Source organism: Euprymna scolopes, chromosome 35, assembly GCF_053919585.1.
Source record: "Euprymna scolopes isolate OS-2025 chromosome 35, ASM5391958v1, whole genome shotgun sequence".
NCBI classification, from domain to species: domain Eukaryota; kingdom Metazoa; phylum Mollusca; class Cephalopoda; order Sepiida; family Sepiolidae; genus Euprymna; species Euprymna scolopes.
Window position 1 is genome coordinate 24,534,951 of NC_136516.1, and position 20,000 is coordinate 24,554,950.

At 34.2% G+C, this 20,000-nt stretch overlaps 1 protein-coding gene across 2 annotated transcripts in view; it reads left to right on the forward strand.

Annotated features, from left to right (window-relative positions):
* Positions 1 to 20,000, forward strand: part of LOC145259612 (uncharacterized) — a 46,665-nt gene that overhangs the window by 17,315 nt on the left and 9,350 nt on the right. The window contains exon 2 of one of the 2 annotated variants that reach the window (XM_080117268.1): positions 13,666 to 13,772. In XM_080117268.1, coding sequence (XP_079973394.1) covers positions 13,666 to 13,772 — 107 coding nt within the window. Of the gene's footprint in view, positions 1 to 13,665; positions 13,803 to 20,000 lie in introns of both variants that reach the window. The other variant, XM_080117267.1, reaches the window with a different exon arrangement.

The window sequence follows — 20,000 nt, forward strand, 5'->3', positions numbered from 1 at the left end:
TTGGAGAGAGAGAGAGAGAGAGAGAGAGAGAGAGAGAGAGAGAGAGAGAGAGAGAGATTTCCCTCCTCATTGGTTCTGAAACGGCTGAGCCTATCTTTTGCAAATTTCACACAAACCTAATTTATATGTTTGGCAGTGTTCTTAGATATGTTTTGTACAGAAATTCATCCGATAAGTATTGATAATCGAAAAAGTCCCATCTTAAAAAATAATTTTCTCTCTTATAGATAAAAAAGAATTTTTACAGGGGAGTATTTTATGTTACACCGACAACGGAGATAATAAAATTTCAGCAATTCATTTCTTTAAAAACCACAGATTTATTGTAATCTGGAGATATAGCTTAGTCGTAAAGAATTAAACTTCAGGTCGAATGATCTCCTGGTCAAGCCTGAGTGTACCTAACTATTTGATTTACATTTTTTCTTATAAACGAGTTCAATTTACGAAAAAGAAGAACTAATTAAAATCGCTGCAAATCATTTCTTCATTTGCATATTTTAAAATTAAACATTAATCAGGAGTGAATTTTCCAGAGCGTTCATCGTCAAGGCCAAATATCAGCTGACATGATATTGTAAACAAACACAGACGGAATTCGATGAACGACATTATCATTATTATCTTTTAATTTTTTTGCTACAAATTAGTCCACCGGGCAAATTATTTCTCATAATATATAATAATCAGTAGAAAATTGATTCTATAATGATACATACACAATCTGCATAAATTCAAATATCATATTTAAGCATATTGTACGATCGGGAAATGCAGTGCAGACAGTTAGTATATATATATATATATATATATATATATATATATATATATATATATATATATATATATATATATATATGACTACTTCATTTAATCACATAAATTAATATACAAAAGTATAATTTTATGTGTAAACTTTAAGTATTTACTTCAACAGTGCTCAATACATAGGTAGAGTTAGGTAATAAGTTATAAAAATACATATGGCAATTAAGCTACACAGAATACTCCGCATTTCATCCACGCTAGGATTTGTCAGACTTATTCCTACGCCTGACGAATCCTAGTGTGGATGAAATGTAGAATAGTCTGTGTAGCTTAATTGCCATGTATATTTTTATAACTTAATATATATATATATATATATATATATATATATATATATATATTATGTGTGTGTGTGTGCATTCAAATTATTTACAAATACAGCTTACACATTTGGACAATGTTTAAACAATGTAATCATATAACAGCCGCCAAATAGCCTAACAGTGAGAAGTAATGACTGTCGTCTAGACAGTCGAGTTTCCATCCTGGCTTGAGGTAATTACTGGTCTAGCCGCACTGATGAGCTGTAATACAGCGAAACAGCACTGCATGTGAATGACTATATATATATATATATATATATATATATATATATATATATTATTCAATTTTCACCCCAAACAAGGCACAGTGCCACTTTGAAGCAGGGGGCTACTATCAGGGACTTAATTAGCGGGGTCATTATGAAGGGAGATGAGTAGAAAGATGTTTGTTAACATTACACTTGAACTTCTGCATATCAGTGCAGTTGGGAAAGCAGAATCCCGGAAGGATTTTATATATATATATTTTACAAGTCAATATAGCTTAAACACCTCCCCCATAATCAGCAAAGCACACCCATACAGACCCCTAAATATTAAACCAGTAACATGTATTGGAACATATTTTATCATGCGTCTACCTAAACTCCCATTATTAACTACACTCTTTTATTTTTTATTTTTTATCCTAACTTTACTTTATTTACTTAGTATAAACAGACACACATCTATGTATGTGTGTGTGTCTGTATATGTATGTATATATTTATGGATATGTAAGTTATTATATAAGTGTATGCATGTATGTGTGCATGTGTGTGTATGTATGTATGTATGCATATATACATCAATATCCTACTGGAGATATATGCCTGTGCATATGTTTATGTGTGTGCATGTGTATATGTATATATATGTGTGTATATATGTATGTATATGTATAATGTATACGCGTGTCTGTGTGTATACGTATATATTGGTGTGTGCATGTGTGTGCATTTATTGGCATGTATGTTTCCGCGTACTTTCTGTATATATTTGTATGTGCGTATGTGGTTGTGTGTATATATGTTGATATACTTCTATGTATACGTATGTATTTGTATATATATATATATATATATATATATATATATATGCATGCACGTGTTTATATGAGTATGTATGTGTGCATATGTGCGCGTGTATTGGCATATGTATTCACTCTTAACTGCCTAAAACAATTCATTATCGGATGTACATCTTGACTTGCCGTGGCCACATCGAGCGTTTTAAAATGAAACCCCTGCCAAACGCATATGACACGGTCACTAAACCCTTCTCTCTCCCTCTCTCCCTCCCATCAATTCATATATTCCAGTTTATAGCTAAACAATTTTACTAAATACAGCCAAATCTTAAAACCCAAAATTGAAATTCCGCCCCCCTCCCCTTACCCCTACCTTTTATCTCCCCCTTTTCCCCTCCCTATATCACTACACCTTTACCCACGCCTAGCTGAATTTACTAACCCCCCACACTACAATCTAATGTATTTTAAACTTCAAAACTTAATTATTGTCGATCTCCGCCCCCCCTTATTTTCTCTTCTCCTCTTCTTTTTTTCCTCTTTTTTCCCGTTTATTTTTTTTTCTCTCGTATTTCTTTTATAATCGTTCTTCCTAATAATAATAGCCATTTCTGTAAGGTCTGACGAGGCTGCTGGATCGTAAATATGGTCCGGCAACCGAAACATATGTAACTGAACAGATAAAACGGTTATAAAAAATAAAACGTATATATATATATATATATATATATATATATATATATATATATATATATACATATATATATATATATATATATATATATATATATATATATATATATATATATATATATAAATTAAGGAAATATATTTTACATGGCGTTAAAAGTCAAAGATTTTAATTTATCCTCTTATTAAAAAAAATTCCCCGTTTTATAAATTCTTTGCACAAAATGTTTTTAAAATTTATTACTCGCTTTCAATTAATAGCAGCACCAGCAAATTCCTAGCTTTGCAAAGTTGAGTCATACAAACGGTTTTTATTGTTCAGTATAATAGTCCAACGGTGGCTGCTCCTTAATCCGTGGAGTTTCAAGGAATGCTATTTCTTCTCATCAGAGGGTATTATTAGCGAAATATATTTATGTATTTGCTGATAGCTGTATAGGTTGAAACTTAAAGTTTTATGATTTGTAGTCGCAAAACTTAAAACATAAGATGTAAATATGTGAAACTGTTCATGTGGAAAGTTCATTCAGGTTTTAAAGTTATAAAAAGGTGACTAACCGTATTTAATGTAGAGAAGCGTAAAGATTTGAAGATTTGCCGGTAAGTTAAGCGGCCTGTGTCCGTTTCAATATTTGAAAAATGAAGAGTAAATCGTCAGAGAGTTAGGATTCCAAGGAGTTGAATCCAAAACCGCTTCCATTTTACTATGTGGAGAGTTGAGACTGAGATAAACAAAGGAAAAGCAGAAAGCTTTGAAACTCCGCAGATTAAGGAGCCCCCACCTTTGGACTATTCCACCGAACAATAAAAACCGTTTGTATAACTCAACTTTACAACTTTGTTATTCTTATTATTTATTCTAAGCTCTACTATCCGCAGTGATTTTATTGAGCTTTTTTTATTTGGTTGGGATTAAAATATTGTTATGGGGTTAAATGGTAATAAACGAAAAGAATACAGAATTTTTAGGAAACGAACATGTGTTCATATATATTACAGGCAAAGCGAGTTGAACAATGCTATTCCCCAACGGTACGGCGTTTGCACCCGACCTGCTTGGCCGTGTGCCAATCTCTCACTGGCGGTCACCGGTACTCGATACCGGAAGTGACGTCACTAGAGGAAGTCACGTCATGAGATAGTCCATTAATTCCATTTTGTTCGTAAAAGCTGTCCTTTTAGGGTTTACCATCAACGGAACGACCGCCGTAGTTCAGGTGTTGGATGAGGAGGTTCAAGATCAAAGGTTTCGAAGACATTGTACTCTCGCTGGTTTCAACTAATCGGCATCTTAGTTGGTTCTGGTGACGTTTGTGGGTATATGTTGGTCCTTGGATGATATATTCCATGTCACTGACTCTCTTAGTAATTGTACCCACCTCGCAGAATGATGCATTGTTTTTATAACTTTTGAAAAACACTTTTTCACCTGGTATGAAACGTTTACTGGGAACATAAGTGGTCACTAGCTAGTGGCCTTGACTATTTGGGTAAAAGCTTGTCAAAACGGATCTCACTTTCCGTGCAAACATCGTTTCTTCATGAGAAACTGCTGTTGGTGTGTTCGGGTTGAGTGTAATCCTATACATGTGTAGAAATTGTTGAAGTGCTTCACCTGTTGGGGTTCCTTTAGCCTTCTTAGGTTGCTTTGGCTTGGGGAATTTTTTTGGTGCGGGTTTTATAGCTTCCAGCTTTGCAGTTTTAGTTTTTTTGCCTCCTTTGGCAGATCCCGTCGAAGCATTCTTTTTCGATTTCTCTGTTGCTGCGAATGGAACATTTCGTTTCCTCTTGAAAACGGGCAGAGTGTTTTCTTTTAGTTCGAATCTTGCTATAGCCTTTGTACATTTTCCTAGTTCTGGTGAAAATACTGGAAATTCCTCTTTTAACTCGTCCTTCAGTTGTTGCTCCTCTGTAGACGAGTCTTCTACCCTATGACAGAATTTATTCATAGGTTGGTCCCACAATTCAAATCACTCCATCCAATCAGTACCGAACAGGCAATTAATATATTTTTTTACGAATCCAAAGGGAGCTTGATTTTCCCTGCAGCAAAACGTACCTTGTGTACAGTTCCAATGGAGGGGGTGCACATAAATAATGAGCTAAAATATCAACAAAATATTAAAACTTGAATGTTCTCTACAAAGTATGTCAATTATTCATTTCTGAAAATTAAGAAACTTTTACCTCATAAAAGTCTTTCTTGCATGGTTGACGAGTTGACTGACAAAGCAAAAAGAACTTTTATCTCATAAAACTGTTTGTTGCATGGTTGATCCATAGGTATGTTGGTGAATTGATTCATGGGTTAGGTGGAATGTTGTTTGATGGGTTGGTTGATGAATTAAATGATAGGGTTGATTGATGGCTTGGTTGATTAATTGAATGATAGGGTTGATTGATGGCTTGGTTGATTAATTCAATGATAAGGTTGATTGATGGGTTGATTGATTAATTGAATGATAGTGTTGATTGATGTGTTGGTTGATTAATTGAATGATAGTGTTGACTGATGGGTTGGTTGATTAATTGAATGATAGTGTTGATTGATGTGTTGGTTGATTAATTGAATGATAGTGTTGACTGATGGGTTGGTTGATTAATTGAATGATAGTGTTGACTGATGAGTTGGTTGATTAATTGAATGATAGGGTTGATTGATGGGTTGGTTGATTAATTGAATGATAGGGTTGATTGATGGGTTGGTTGATTAATTGAATGATAGTGTTGATTGATGGGTTGGTTGATTAATTGAATGATAGTGTTGACTGATGGGTTGGTTGATTAATTGAATGATAGGGTTGATTGGTGTGTTGGTTGATTAATTAAATGATAGTGTTGATTGATGGGTTGGTTGATTAATTGAATGATAGGGTTGATTGATGTGTTGGTTGATTAATTGGATGATAATGTTGACTGATGGGTTGGTTGATTAATTGAATGATAATGTTGACTGATGGGTTGGTTGATTAATTAAATGATAGTATTGACATGGGTTGGTTGATTAATTGAATGATAGGGTTGATTGATGGGTTGGTTGATTAATTGAATGATAGTATTGACTGATGAGTTGGTTGATTAATTGAATGATAGTGTTGACTGATGGGTTGGTTGATTAATTGAATGGTAGTGTTGACTGATGGGTTGGTTGATTAATTGAATGATAATGTTGATTGATGGGTTGGTTGATTAATTGAATGATAGTGTTGCTGATAGGTTGGTTGATTAATTGAATGATAGGGTTGATTGATGTGTTGGTTGATTAATTGAATGATAATGTTGACTGATGGGTTGGTTGATTAATTGAATGATAGGGTTGATTGATGTGTTGGTTGATAAATTGAATGATAGTGTTGATTGATGGATTGATTGATAAATTGAATGATAGGGTTGTTTGCTAAGTTGGTTTAGAATTTGACTAATTAGCTGAGCAATAAGTTGGCTGATAGGTTAGTGTATGAGCATGCTGATGGATTTCTTGATGATTTATTTGATAAATTACTCAATGAATTGATTGTTAGTTAATTTATGCTTGGGTTGGTAGGCATTCACCTCAAGGAGAGGACCAGAAGGATTTTTTATTGATAAGTTGATTGGTTGCTTGTTGAGTATATTGATGGGTTGTTGTACCATTTCATGCTGAAATCGTACATAGGTTTTTAAAAGATTCATTGAAGGGTTTTGGTAATTGTCTGTATTTTTGAGATGAGGTGTTTTCATTTATTGAGATTGTCGGACTGACTTCCTCATCTTGGTTGTTATAGTCTCAACGTTTCGGCCGTTTTGCCCTCCGACCTTCATCAGGTGTTTTGTATCGAACTGGGGAACCGTTTGTAAGGAGTCTCGAACCCAACCCTTTATTATTATTATTATTATTATGGGGGTACCGTGTTCGGACTCCAGCTAGGCTCTGGGACATAGTTGCTTATTCTCTATTTTGAATGTTACTTTTCACTGCTTTCGTTCAGGATTGAACTTAGCACATTTGGGTAACTGTAAACTTTGATACAACGTCTAGGACCACTCGGCCATATGTCACTAGAACGAAGGCAGTGAAAAGTAACATTCAAAACAGAGAATCAGCAACTATGTCCCAGAGCCTAGCTGGAGTCCGAACAAATTGAAGGGTTTATTGAAATGTTTTATTGATGGATCGATTGCACTTGCCCGGGGGTACTTCTACACCAGGATGAGACCACTACAGACTCACTACAAGCACTTGTACCTCCTCGACGTGACTACCTCCGACAAACCCGACAAGCTACTAAGTCCTAACCCTTTACAGCAGAGATCCCTAGGTGTAAGGAAGCTTTTTACTCTACTAGTTTATTCCCCAGAACTGCAAGTCTTTGGAACCCCCTTCTGGGATTCTGCTTTCCCAACTGTACTGATATGCAGAAGTTCAAGTGCAATGTGAACAAACATCTTGCTACTCATCTCCCTTCATAATGCCCCTGCAAATTATGTCCCTGATAGTAGCCCCCTACTTCAAAGTGGCACTGTGCCTTGTTTGGGGTGTAAATTGAATAATAAAAAAAAGACCAGATGGAATTAATTAATAGGTGGGTTTATAGAGTTGGATGATTTGTTGGTTGATAAATTTATTGATGAATTGGTTAATGAGTACCTTGAGGAATTAATTTCAACGTTGGTTATTGGGTTGTTTGAAGAGTTGGTAGATAACTTGGTTGATAGATTGACTGATGAGTTTATTGGTATGTTGCTTTTCTTTTTTATTCATTTCACTCTTGTATATAAGAGGCTACTATTTGGGATCGTGTCTAGTATGGTACTGAGGGAGTTGCACAGTAAGATCTTTGTTCGCATTACATTTAAACTTCTGTAAGTAAGCATAGTCAAGGAAACAGGGGCGAATTTTCAAAATCCAGCAGTTCGAGGGAAGAAACTATTAGACTAGAAGGCTTTCCAGCATTTAAGGACCTCAAAAGTGAAAGGGTGGAATTTTACTGCTTGTCGTGTTCGTAAGGAGTATGTAACTCAAGGGACACAAGTGATGTGAGTTCATCAGTGCACATTCGATTTATGTTAGTTGATTGATTGGTTCAACTTGCTCAGAGTACGTCTACATTAGGGCAGGACCAGAAACGTGGTTGATTGATTAGTGATTAGTTGATGGATTTGTCGATTGGTGGATTAAATTAACCATCTCATGCTAAAACCGTACATACTTTTTCTATAAAATTAATTTATAGATTTATTGTTTTTAAGCGTATTTTTTTTTTCCAAACAAATAATTCGTAAACAATAGATTTTTATTTAACCCATAGATTACTATCTCACCAATATAGCTGCATACATGCCATTATCGTGTTAATAAACTAGCTCTCATTTGATCACCGGTTAAGTGAGGATGACCCTGGTTAGTACGAGATGGGTGACCATTTGAAAACACTGGGTGCTTCATATGAGAGGATGACATATACATCTCTTCAAACTCTAGCGTCGTTAAATCATTCCGTCCGAGTGAAAGACGCATGTAACTATGGACCACATGTTAATTTAATATTTCTTTTCGAAAGAGGAAGCCATTTTAAGTTCTGCTTATTCTGTTTAAAACTGAGTTCTTCCTGGTTTGCCTCATTGTGTCGAACTGTGACTTAACATGTAGAAATTAAGTACAGGGTGGAACGATAAAGTTGTTGCTCTAAAGAAAACAACACTACAGCTTTATTTTAAAACTGTTTTTGAATAAAAGTAGTTCCGGTAACTTGATTATGTAGTAGAGCTGACATCTATTCAATGTAGCCGCCTTCAGCCTCAATCATCGCCTTGATAAGAGTCCAGAACTGAGAGCATGCTTTTTCCACAAGTGTCGGCAGGAACTCAGCAAATACTCGGCAGATGGTGGCGATCAGGCTGGCTTTGGTATTGTGGGAGGTCATGTTGGTGATTTTTTTTATCTATAACCAAATGAAGTAGCTGAGCGGATTCAGGTTGGGGGAAGGAAGGGGTCCAGTGAAAGAAGGGTGCAAAGTCATAGCACTTCTTCTGAAGCTAAGCCTAGGGCTCTTTGGACTTGTGGGCTGGGGCTGAGTCCTGTTGCCACACCCAGAGTCTGCCAGCGGCCACCTGATTGCAAAAGATCATCAGAATACTCTTCAGCACATCCACGTACACTTTGGAGTTGATTTAAAAAAAAAAAAAATTTTTTATTAGATTTTCACCCCAAACAAGGCACATTGCCACTTTGGTGTAGGGGACTACTATCAGGGGCAACAACTACTGGGGTACTATGTAGGCATTTGGGCAGCAAGATATCGGTTCACGTTACACTTGAACTTCTGCACATCAGTACAGTTGAGGAAGCAGGGACCTGGAATGGAATTCCAAAGTCTAGCGGTTCTGGGGAAGAAACTACTGGAGTAGAAAGATCTTTTACATCTAGGGATCTCTACATTGTGGGGTGGGATTTAGCAGCCTGTCGGGTTTGTCGAGGTTGTTCATGTCGTGGGGCCACAAGTGTCTGCAGTTTGTCAGAGCATTCACCATTAAAATACTTGTAAAACAGGCAGAGGAATGCAACATTTCGTCGATGGGACAGAGGCTGAAGCTTAGATGCCAGTTCAGGGCCTATCAGATTGGCAACTCTCTTTTGTCTAGGAGCAAGAGACTAGTAGCAGATGCACCAGCCCAAATATGACAGCAATACTCCATACATGGGCGAATGGTGGCCTTATAGAGGCACAGGATACTTTCGGGTGTTAGTAGTTTTCTAGCACTGTTGAGAGAGAGCCTACCTTCTTTGCAGCGGCCCTGGCTATGTTTCAATGTAATTGTTCCAACTCATGTTACCTGTGAACGTTAGGCCAAGGAGTTTGAAAGATGTACTCTCAGATAAAGAGTCGTTGGCCATTGCTATTGGTGGTAGAGAAGGTTTCTTGTAATTATTGAAGGAAACTAGTTTAGTCTTGGCGGCATTGAACGTAACCATCCATTTATGTCCCCATTCCACTACAGATTGGAGGTCATCTTCTAGTACATCTGCCATTTCTTTAGATATGTGTTCATTTGTGTTTCTGTCGTGCCTGTTATAGAGTGTGGTGTCATCAGCATATATACCTATCTCAGACGCAATTTTGTCGGGAAGGTCATTTATGAATATTAGGAGCAATAGAGGTCCAAGGATAGGCACTCCCGCATTTATATCATATTGTTTTTCAAGTCGACTTTGAAGATGTGAGGTGGCATGATGTGGCCCTCACTTGAAACCATATCAAAGATTAAAACTGTGGCTGGAAACTTTGTTTTCATCACCCTAGGCATGTCCCTGTTATTTGTGGGAATCCAGCGATGTATTTTGAGGATGCTGGCAATGGTCCTGTTGTCCTAACTTGGATCAGTAGAAAGCATGAGTTGTACAGCAGCGTGTGTCTGATCTCGTTGGGAATTATACACAACTGGCCAACTAGTAGGTGGTCTGCATCAAAAAAAGAAAACCGGTTTTCATCAAACGGAAATGGAATCATGTCATCTTTTCTAAGGCGACATTTTTATCGTTCCACCCCATAGTTAAAAAAAAAACAATGGTTCTTAAAACTTAGAGATAGAAAGAAAATCAACATGAATTCAAATGCTCTAGACAGCATTTTGATCGGCTTGTGAGCTTGATTACAAATGACCATATTTTAAACATGAGAGATGGGCGCTCGAATTGAACAAAAAGGCCTGCTGTTATCGTTCTCTGATCCACACGAAGGAATTTGAATATTGTGATAGCAAAAATACAATCAAACCTCAATCACCTTAATTTCTGTGTCAAAATATTGAAACAAATATATAAAACAAAAACTGATAGCCGATTTGACCGACATACCGGCGACAGACATTAGGTGGGGACAGTTTCAAATGGACAATGTTGTCTCAGTCGACTTTATATTTCATTCCTTCAACAGCAAGCCCCTATTTCTTACCCCTGCCACCTACCTTATGAAATTTGCTGGAATAGTTCAATGAGCCATGTTTTGCTATGTAAATAACAGTTTAAACATATATGTCATAATTTCATCCATTTCGCTGGAGGTGATAGTTTTCACTTTGAAATTTCTTTGGTCAGTTTCGTTTTAAATTTTAAATTTCCTTTTACTTACTGATTTTTAAATGTTTAATTTAAATATGGTTTTAAATATTTAGGTTGACAGGGATCTGAATATATGATGTTCCTTAATTTTTCATTAATAGCCTTTGTCTGCCTTGTGACCTATCATCATAACATGATCCGGCCTGCAGAATCGAATGAGTTGGCTACTATTGCTCTAGTTATTTCTGTGCTTAAATGAAATTATTTTTTTAATTTTTTTTTTTGCTTTTTCGGAGTTTCCATATTGAATGAACAGATACAAATACGTAATTTCAAGTAAAACAAATGGCACTTACATAATTGTTAATGAGTAGCATAATCCAAAAATTAAGAAAAACGATAAGTTAGGAAATAATTAGTGAAAAGAAGTGAAATCACTTACTAAAAAGACATAAGTTGACAGGAGAGAGAATTTAGTTCTTTTGCTTATGTCACATGACAAACGTAATTCAAAATGTCGGATATAAACTTTATCAAAAACTCATTAATAATTATTTTTCTACCTTATCGTTTTCTGTAATATTTGGATATGTTACTATTGATATATACTCGATTAATATTCTATTTATGGGGGTACTACTAGTATTAAACAAACACTTAAACAATATCTAAAAAATAATTTAAGAAAATGTAATAAATACTTGTTGAGTTGTCCTCATTAATGATAAAATTTTCTTGGTTTCATTCACCGTTTTCAATTCTCTCATGGTGTTGTTCATCATTAATCTAACAACTAATTGAGTAACTCTTATCCTCGAGTGGATTTTAACCTTGTTAAATTGTAATACCTTCGTATGAAAAACAACAAAAACAAAAAATAAATAAAACAAAATTCCAATTGAAGCAGATTATTTTGAATAAAACGACAACAAAGTAAATGTTGACTTTGTGTAAATCCATGAAAAATAACATTTGGCTAGGAACAAAGTGTAGTATCTGTTCTGATACAACACCTTTTCTGTTCTTGGTCAGTGGAGGAGAAATCCTTCCTGACTGATGCAATTTTTATTTTTGTTCCAACTCCTCGACTTAACATTCACAGTTTATATGAATTGAAACAAATATACTTAGGATATTGAAAACTTTGCTTCAATGTAGGTGAGCACCATCTATAGTGCTAGAAGACTATTCACAGTATCCTGTATCTCTACAAAGCCACCATTCGGCCCTGCATGGAATATTATTGCCACATCTAGGCGGGTGACACTGCCACCAGTCTCTATCTCGTATATAGGGTTCAAAAAAAAGTTTGCAATCTAATATGTCCCACTCTGTCAACCAAGCTTAAACGAAGCTTCAACCAAGCTTCAACCATTGCTCCATCGCCAGAATGTTGCATCCCTGTACCTGTTTTACAAGTCCTTTTATTGATTAACTTATATCCTCCAAACAGGTGACAAAATCCCAGAGTATAGGTCTCCTAATGCCGGAAAGGTTTCTACTGTAATACAAGTGAAACCCAGAGTATGGTGGCCCTAGAATACAGTTTTTTTCAGGTTATGGCGTGGAATACGCTATGTTTCAGGCCACTAGTTAAGGTATTTGCCCCATTTGGTGTGTTATCTATAATATTATTTGATTATATACATGTGTATTATATACTGTACTGTATTTTGTTACTAATTTTTAATTTTTTCTATTGTAGCTTCTTCCATGGAGTTGCAAGACTGTCGAATTGTATCCTTGTTTTATACTTTCCTAACTGTACTAATTTGAATACATTTAAATGGAATGCAGACAGACATCTTGCTGCTCAACTCCCTATATAGTGTGCCCTATAAGCATAATCTTAATATGTCCACGTGGCAATATGCCTCGATTAAAAAAGTAAATATTTAATTAATCTTGTTAACACATATAAAAGTGAATTTTTACTATTGGGTTTCTGTCGTGAAGATTTGGTATCTTTTAAAACCCTGATATTGTCGACCGATGACTCCTTAATTTAAATAATCAAATAATTTTAAGTTTTTGTTAACGTTTTTCTTCTTTTTTTTTTTTTTTTTGGTTTTGATAAGTTGAGAGTACAGCTTTAACAGCTTATCTGGCTGTTGGTTCCGACTGGTAGTACAGGACCTAAATCTTCTAGGAGCAGTTGTATTAGCGAAGTAATGCTAATGCTATTTAACACAAGGGAGTTACCACTTATCAAGTCCCGAAGGCCACTCGAGGATAAGGTTTACTTAGTGTACGGTAGTCATCAGAACAACAGTATACTAATGGTTAGTAGCGGGAATTTAGTACAATTTATTATTTAAGGGGGCGGCTCAGCAAGAACTTGTTTAAATTGTACCTGAAGACGACTATATTGCAGTCAGCTGATTTTTCCAATAAAATAAATACTTGGCTAATAGCATAGTTCTGTTAGCTTATTAGCATTAATTAACATCCACTATATCTAAATTCTAAAAACAAAAAACAAATAACTAACATAATAAAGCTTGGTTTAACAGCTTGTCTAGCTGATTCCTCCTACTAGTAGTACAGGAGCCCCAACTCTTAGGTAGCGCTAAATACTTGTTTAACTGTCCTTATAAGTAATCCCATTTTCTCAATTCGTTTTATCTTTTTCAATCCTCTCACGGTATTGTTCACCATCGAACTAACAATCTGATTGACCCTTGACCTTGTTAAGCGATTACACTTGAGTATAAAAAATGAAAATAATTTTAATTTTCAGTTAATGTTTTTTTTTAATATATATATATTTTTTGCAGCCAATTCATCCGAGCTCCAGTGTTACGTGTGCTCAGTATCCAGTAAGAAGTATCGTCTGGACAACTTTCACCCATGTATAAAAAATGCGACGTCATTATTCACGCAGGTGTGTACACCAACTCAGAAATATTGTAAGGTACGTTTCAAAATAGTAGTAGAAGTAGTTAGTTCCTTTTCTCAGTAAGAAAGACTATCTAAGGCCCGGCGCTTATTCCAGATCTTACAGCGATAAATGGAATGGATGACCTGAATTATCCTTGTGAAAATCTTCTCATAGTATTGTTTATTGCTGGTTACAATTTATATTGTTAAATATCTAGGCCAGTTTTACCGAAAAATCACTTTGACAAAAGCGTGCACCTCACGACAAATGCAACAAAACAAGAAAATAATTATCAAATGCACAAAAAAGTCATTTTCGGCAAAAAGTATATATAGGTGTAATCAACTCACACCAATGTTGGAGTAATTCAGTAAAATGACACTGAAACACTTATCACAATATTCTGTGGATCTATATTAAAAAACCTTGTTAAACTTTGTGATATATTTCCATTCTATGGAGGTCAGACGCGAATGAACACCCCATAATTTTATTATATCATATTTATTCAAACTTAAACATAATTATTATACTTACGCAGATAGATATGAAAAGTCTTTATTAAAGTTTGTGCCTATTTCCATTCTATGGAGGCCAGGCGTGAACGCAGACCCCACAATTTTATTATATCATTCCTATTTAAGTTAAAACATATTTATCAAAGTATTATTATGTACATCTATATCAAAAACACTTGTTAAGGTTTTTTTTTTTAATTTTTAAATTTTTTATTTCCATACTTTGTGGACCAGGCGCGAACGCAGACCCCACAATTTTAATGAACCACCGTTCTGCCAGATCAAACATACCCATTCCTGTGTCTCGATACATCTATCATTATATGTGATCAGTTTTTTAAAGTAGTCAACCCCATATAGGAGCCTATTCGTGACCACACACACACACACACACACACACACACACACACACACATTCAACTTTATATTATAGATATATATACATATATATATATATATATCAGGTTGACAAAAAAGTTCTTGCAGTTTTTAACTTTTAAATTCAGATGAACATATCTCGGCTCAAACAAAAATATATTGATCGAAATAAGCACCATCAGAATTAACACACTTTTGCCAACGCAAAAAAAGTTTATTTATTTTTTTTTTTGTAACGTAAAAATCGTGTTCTGGTGGCGATAAAGTTGCTGAAGGCGTATTTGATATCGCTTAGGTTTTTGAAGCATTTCTCACGCAAAAAGTTGGCCAAATGCTAGAAAAAGTGGTAGTCGGTAGGGGAGAGGACTCGAGAGTATGGTGGATGAGGCAGATTTTCATACCCGAATTCGTTCAACTTCTGCAGGGTCAGTTCACAAAATATGGTCGAGCATTGTTGTGAGAATTGGGCATTTTCTCTTTACTAATGCTGGGTGTTTATGTTTCTTATTTTATCCATTTGTTGGCAGTACTTTTCCGCTGTAATGGTTTCGCCTGCATTCAAAAAGTGTAATAGATGAGATTGGCAGTAGACCACCAAACAGTTATCATGACCTTCTTTTGGTGCAATTCTTGCTTCGGGATGTATCGTGGAGCTTTGTCGGCATCTAACCACTGAGCTGAGTATCGCCGGTCGTCCTAAAGAACCCACTTTTCATTTTTGTTTTTTAAAAACAAGTGGAAAACACATTCTTATGATATTTTACTTGAACCCCCTCCAAACAGAACAATTTAAATTAAAAAATAATAAATAAGTGTATCTACTTATTGCAGATTATTATCCTCATCCTTTTTAGTTGTTGGTTCATGACATTTCGGCCAACTATTCCTCTGGCCTTCGTCAGGTGGTAATCGTGACGGGATAGGAACTCCGAATCTCCTAACTACATCCTCAGCAATTATTGACTTCCATAGTTGATTTTTTGTCTCACCACATTTTGGCCAACTACGCATCTGATCAGCGTTAAACGGGCTTGTTTTTTATTCTAACTCAATTTCCAACTAGTCTAAGGGAGATAACTTTGGAAAGGCCTGAAGATTAATTCAAATTAATAATGATTATTTTATTATTATTTTTACTTGATTTTATTCTTCTTCTATATGTACTATATAATACATGTTCATGTTTTCCTTATTTAATATAGTTAAAGTGTAAAGTTCATTCAGTTAGCCTGAAGAAACATATCATATATAAATTTTAATATTTTTAAAAACTTTAATCTAAAAAAATAATCTATCAAATTAGAAAAAATTATTAAATTTAAATTTAAAATCAAATTAAATTTAATATTAACTCCAAACATAAAATTAAATTTTACATTGAATTCAAATTAAACATTTAAAATCAATTCCAATCTCAAATTTACAACTTTGCATTTAAAAGAATTATATTTAAATTATATTTAAAAATTAAAATGTAGTCTTTTTTAATGCTTATCTAGCACAAGAAAATGATACACTATACTAAAACCTTATAATTACGTTCCTTTATTTTTGCTATTTAATAGAATAATTCAAAATCAATATATAAAAATAAAAATAAAACTTAATAAATGAAAATAAGTTTTTTTTTAAATTCAGATTTTTCTTTTTTACCGTCTCACTTTATAAGGAGTGCGCTTCTTCAATGTATACAACACTTCAGGCATTCGCTTCGCACATTTAAACAGCTTTTTCTAGATCATGAATTAACCGTAGAATATGGTACTTCTCTGCATTGCAAAATGAGCATTGCTTCAGTTCGGGGGAGTATGTGTTCAATTTTCCTCTATTTAATAGTTAAAGGTGCACCCTCTTCTATTAGGTCCCACACGCGGATTGCTAGGCCGTCCTGATCCTTGTTTTCTCTCTAAAGGAGCTCATATGTGAATAATATCTTTGTTTAAACGAACTTTGTGTTTTATTATTTTATATATATATATATATATATATATATATGTATATATATATATATAATATAAAAGTCTTGTTATAGCAAATTTATTCAAATTTTCAAAAAACCTTATAAACCTGTAATGAATGTATACAAAATTTTAATTATGCGACAAGGAATACAAATAAATAAGAAAACTCCTATTCCATGGAGTTTCGAAGAACGTAAATTTTCTCATGAGGTTTGCAAAATATACAATGAATCTTGCAGGTTTATGTATTAAAGGAAACTACAAATATGGAATTAATCATATTTGCACCAAAAAGTTATTTAACAGTTAGTGACAGTTTATAGGGATTAAATGAGATTAAGAACGCAAGAAACGGAAAATTGCCGAATTAATTGAGTAAGAAGATTATTATTATTATCGTGTAGAATTAGATTTGTTTTAAAGAGAAAAATGCGATTAAAAGAAAAATATGGTTAAATGACGTTTTTGGAATTTAACTTGACTAGACAATAAATAGAAAGAATTTTAGATTAATAAAAACAAAACTGTTTTCGAGAAAAGGAAATGCGCGTTAACAATAAACAAATATTAGATAAATAAAACAAATATGTTCCCAGGAAAAGGAAATGCGCGTTAACAATAAACAAATATTAGATAAATAAGACAAATATGTTCTCAGGAAAAGGAAATGCGCGTTAACAATAAACAAATATTAGATAAATAAAACAAATATGTTCCCAGGAAAAGGAAATGCACGTTAACAATAAACAAATATTAAATAAATAAAACAAATATGTTCCCAGGAAAAGGAAATTCGCGTTAACAATAAACAAATATTAAATAAATAAAATAAATATGTTCCCAGGAAAAGGAAATTCGCGTTAGCAATAAACAAATATTAAATAAATAAAACAAATATGTTCGCAGGAAAAGGAAATTCGCGTTGAGAAGAAACAAATATTAAATAAATAAAAACGAATATGTTCGCAGGAAAAGGAATCCGCGTTAACAACAATAGCTAGATACGCGATAAAAATGGCGGCTGATAGGATTTCATTCAGACGTAATAACAAAGAAATAGTTTAATATATAACGGAAGAAGAAGTTAGACGAGAAGTCGGGGAGAAGACATCGTGGAAGCCGGTGAGGTCAAGATGAAAATGTGAAGTCAAGGCATTGTAATCTTTGAAATGTTGACATGTTGAGTGAATAAATGTCATATGAAATATAACGTCGTGTGGTGTCATCTTTCGAAGAAACAGGTTTGTGAATTCGCCCCGCTTGTTACTGTCATATTAAATGTTATTCGAACTCTTAAATGTTTACAAACTCTGTTATATAGAGTATCTGACTCTTCATTAATGGAACATTGTCTCCTCTGATCGCTTGAAGCCTCCTCATGTACAAGTATTTGTTATCCCTTCAAAATAACACGTCGATATGTCGACGTCATAGTTTTAGTCGAGCTCAAACAAAACAGTGTTCATCATAAAAGTTATATACATCCTGTCTGTCGGCTTAACATTTGTTTATCGATGATTTGATACCTGATATTCAAAACACACACACACACACACGCACACACACACACACACACACACACACACACACACACACACACACACACATATATATGCGTATGAGCAGAGGCTAATGAGTTAGGAGTTAGAATGTGAGCAGAGGCTAAAGAGTTGTATATTTTGGTTTCCATTATAGGGAATGACACCAAAGTAATATATATATATATATATATATATATATATATATATATATATATATATATATATATATATATATATATACATATATTGGGAGAGAGGGAGAGAGGGAGAGAGTCATCCACATACAGTACTGTTTCGTTGTATCACAACTCATCAGTGCGGCTAAATTAGCACCTTTTCTCTAGCCGTGGATCGAACCTACAACCGTCGCATTGATAGTCGGCATTTCTAACCACTGGATCATGGATCGGTACTCGTAAACTACCTCGTCAAATGCCCATTAAATAAACATTCGCCCATCGCTTTTACAGTGCTCTAGCTGCTAGTTTATTTACAAACAAACTGTGAGCTTCGCTTATATATATATATAATAGGACAGCAAGAGTATAAAATGAAGTCACAAAACTATATATTGGTAGATATAGAATGGATCATTTATTGAATAATGGAACACAAGCAAAATTTGGGGGATATATGGGACTCTTTATGCCAGGCTATTTCGAAGCCTAATGCTTCTCATCAGAAGAGTAGAGAAGATGCTAGGTAGCATGGGGAAGATGGCGTAGGGTTCATTAGGGACATAAATATTAAGAGGAATTATAGAATGTTGGGGAAAGCTTTATTGAATTCTAAATAAATAAAGGAGAAGCTTGTTATGTATAGTATGATATATAAGATTGTATATGGCCTTTAACATAGTGTTGAGTTTAAGGGGTATATGTTTTATGGTTAAATTGGGGGTGTATTGTGGCTGCGTGGTAATTTATTTTAACGGTTTCTGGGATGTCTATCATCCATGGAGTGGTTTTAGACAGATGTAACCTAAACGACAAATGGTGGCTATAAAATCGCTTATAATTTTTTTTTGTTGGGGGAGGGGGAGGGGGTTATTCAAGCTTGTAATATTGATTAGGTAATACGCGGCAATAATTTTAAGTTTCCTCTGTTATGATATAGGGGGTATGATTATAAGGGGCGGTCGGAGGATAGGATGGCAATGTTTATGAGTGCGTTTAACTTGATGCAAAAGGTTTAAGGATGCATATAGTTCGCAAGGTGGAAGAGTAAAGAGACATTTACTAGTTATAAAAGTGATAATAATACCAACAATAGTAGGGTAATTATGATAATTAGAATGATAATAAAGATAATTATAATAATAGTAATAATAATAAAGATAAAAATAAAATAAAAATAAATATAATATTACCAATAGTTGTGATAAAAGTAATGTTAATGGTAATAACAATGAAAATGAAGTAAAGGTTATGTTAGCAATGACGGGGATAGTAACGGGGATAATAATAATAATAATAATAATAATAATAATAGCGGTAAAAACAAGGCAATAATAATAATGATAATAATAATAGTAATAACAATACTACTACCACTACCTCCACCACCATCACTACTACTACTACTAATAATAATAATAATGATAATAATGATAATAATAATAATGTTAATAATAATTACTAGGGAATGCGTAAAAGAAAGAGATACAGACAAGTGGGGGGCAGAATAACAGGAAATAGAGTTGAGGAGTGAGGGGTGAGTCGTCCTCTGAAAAAATAAAATAAAGTAAAATAAAAGAATATATATATATATATACGCATATACACATATATATATATATCCATATATACAAACACAGATACACAAGGTAAATGC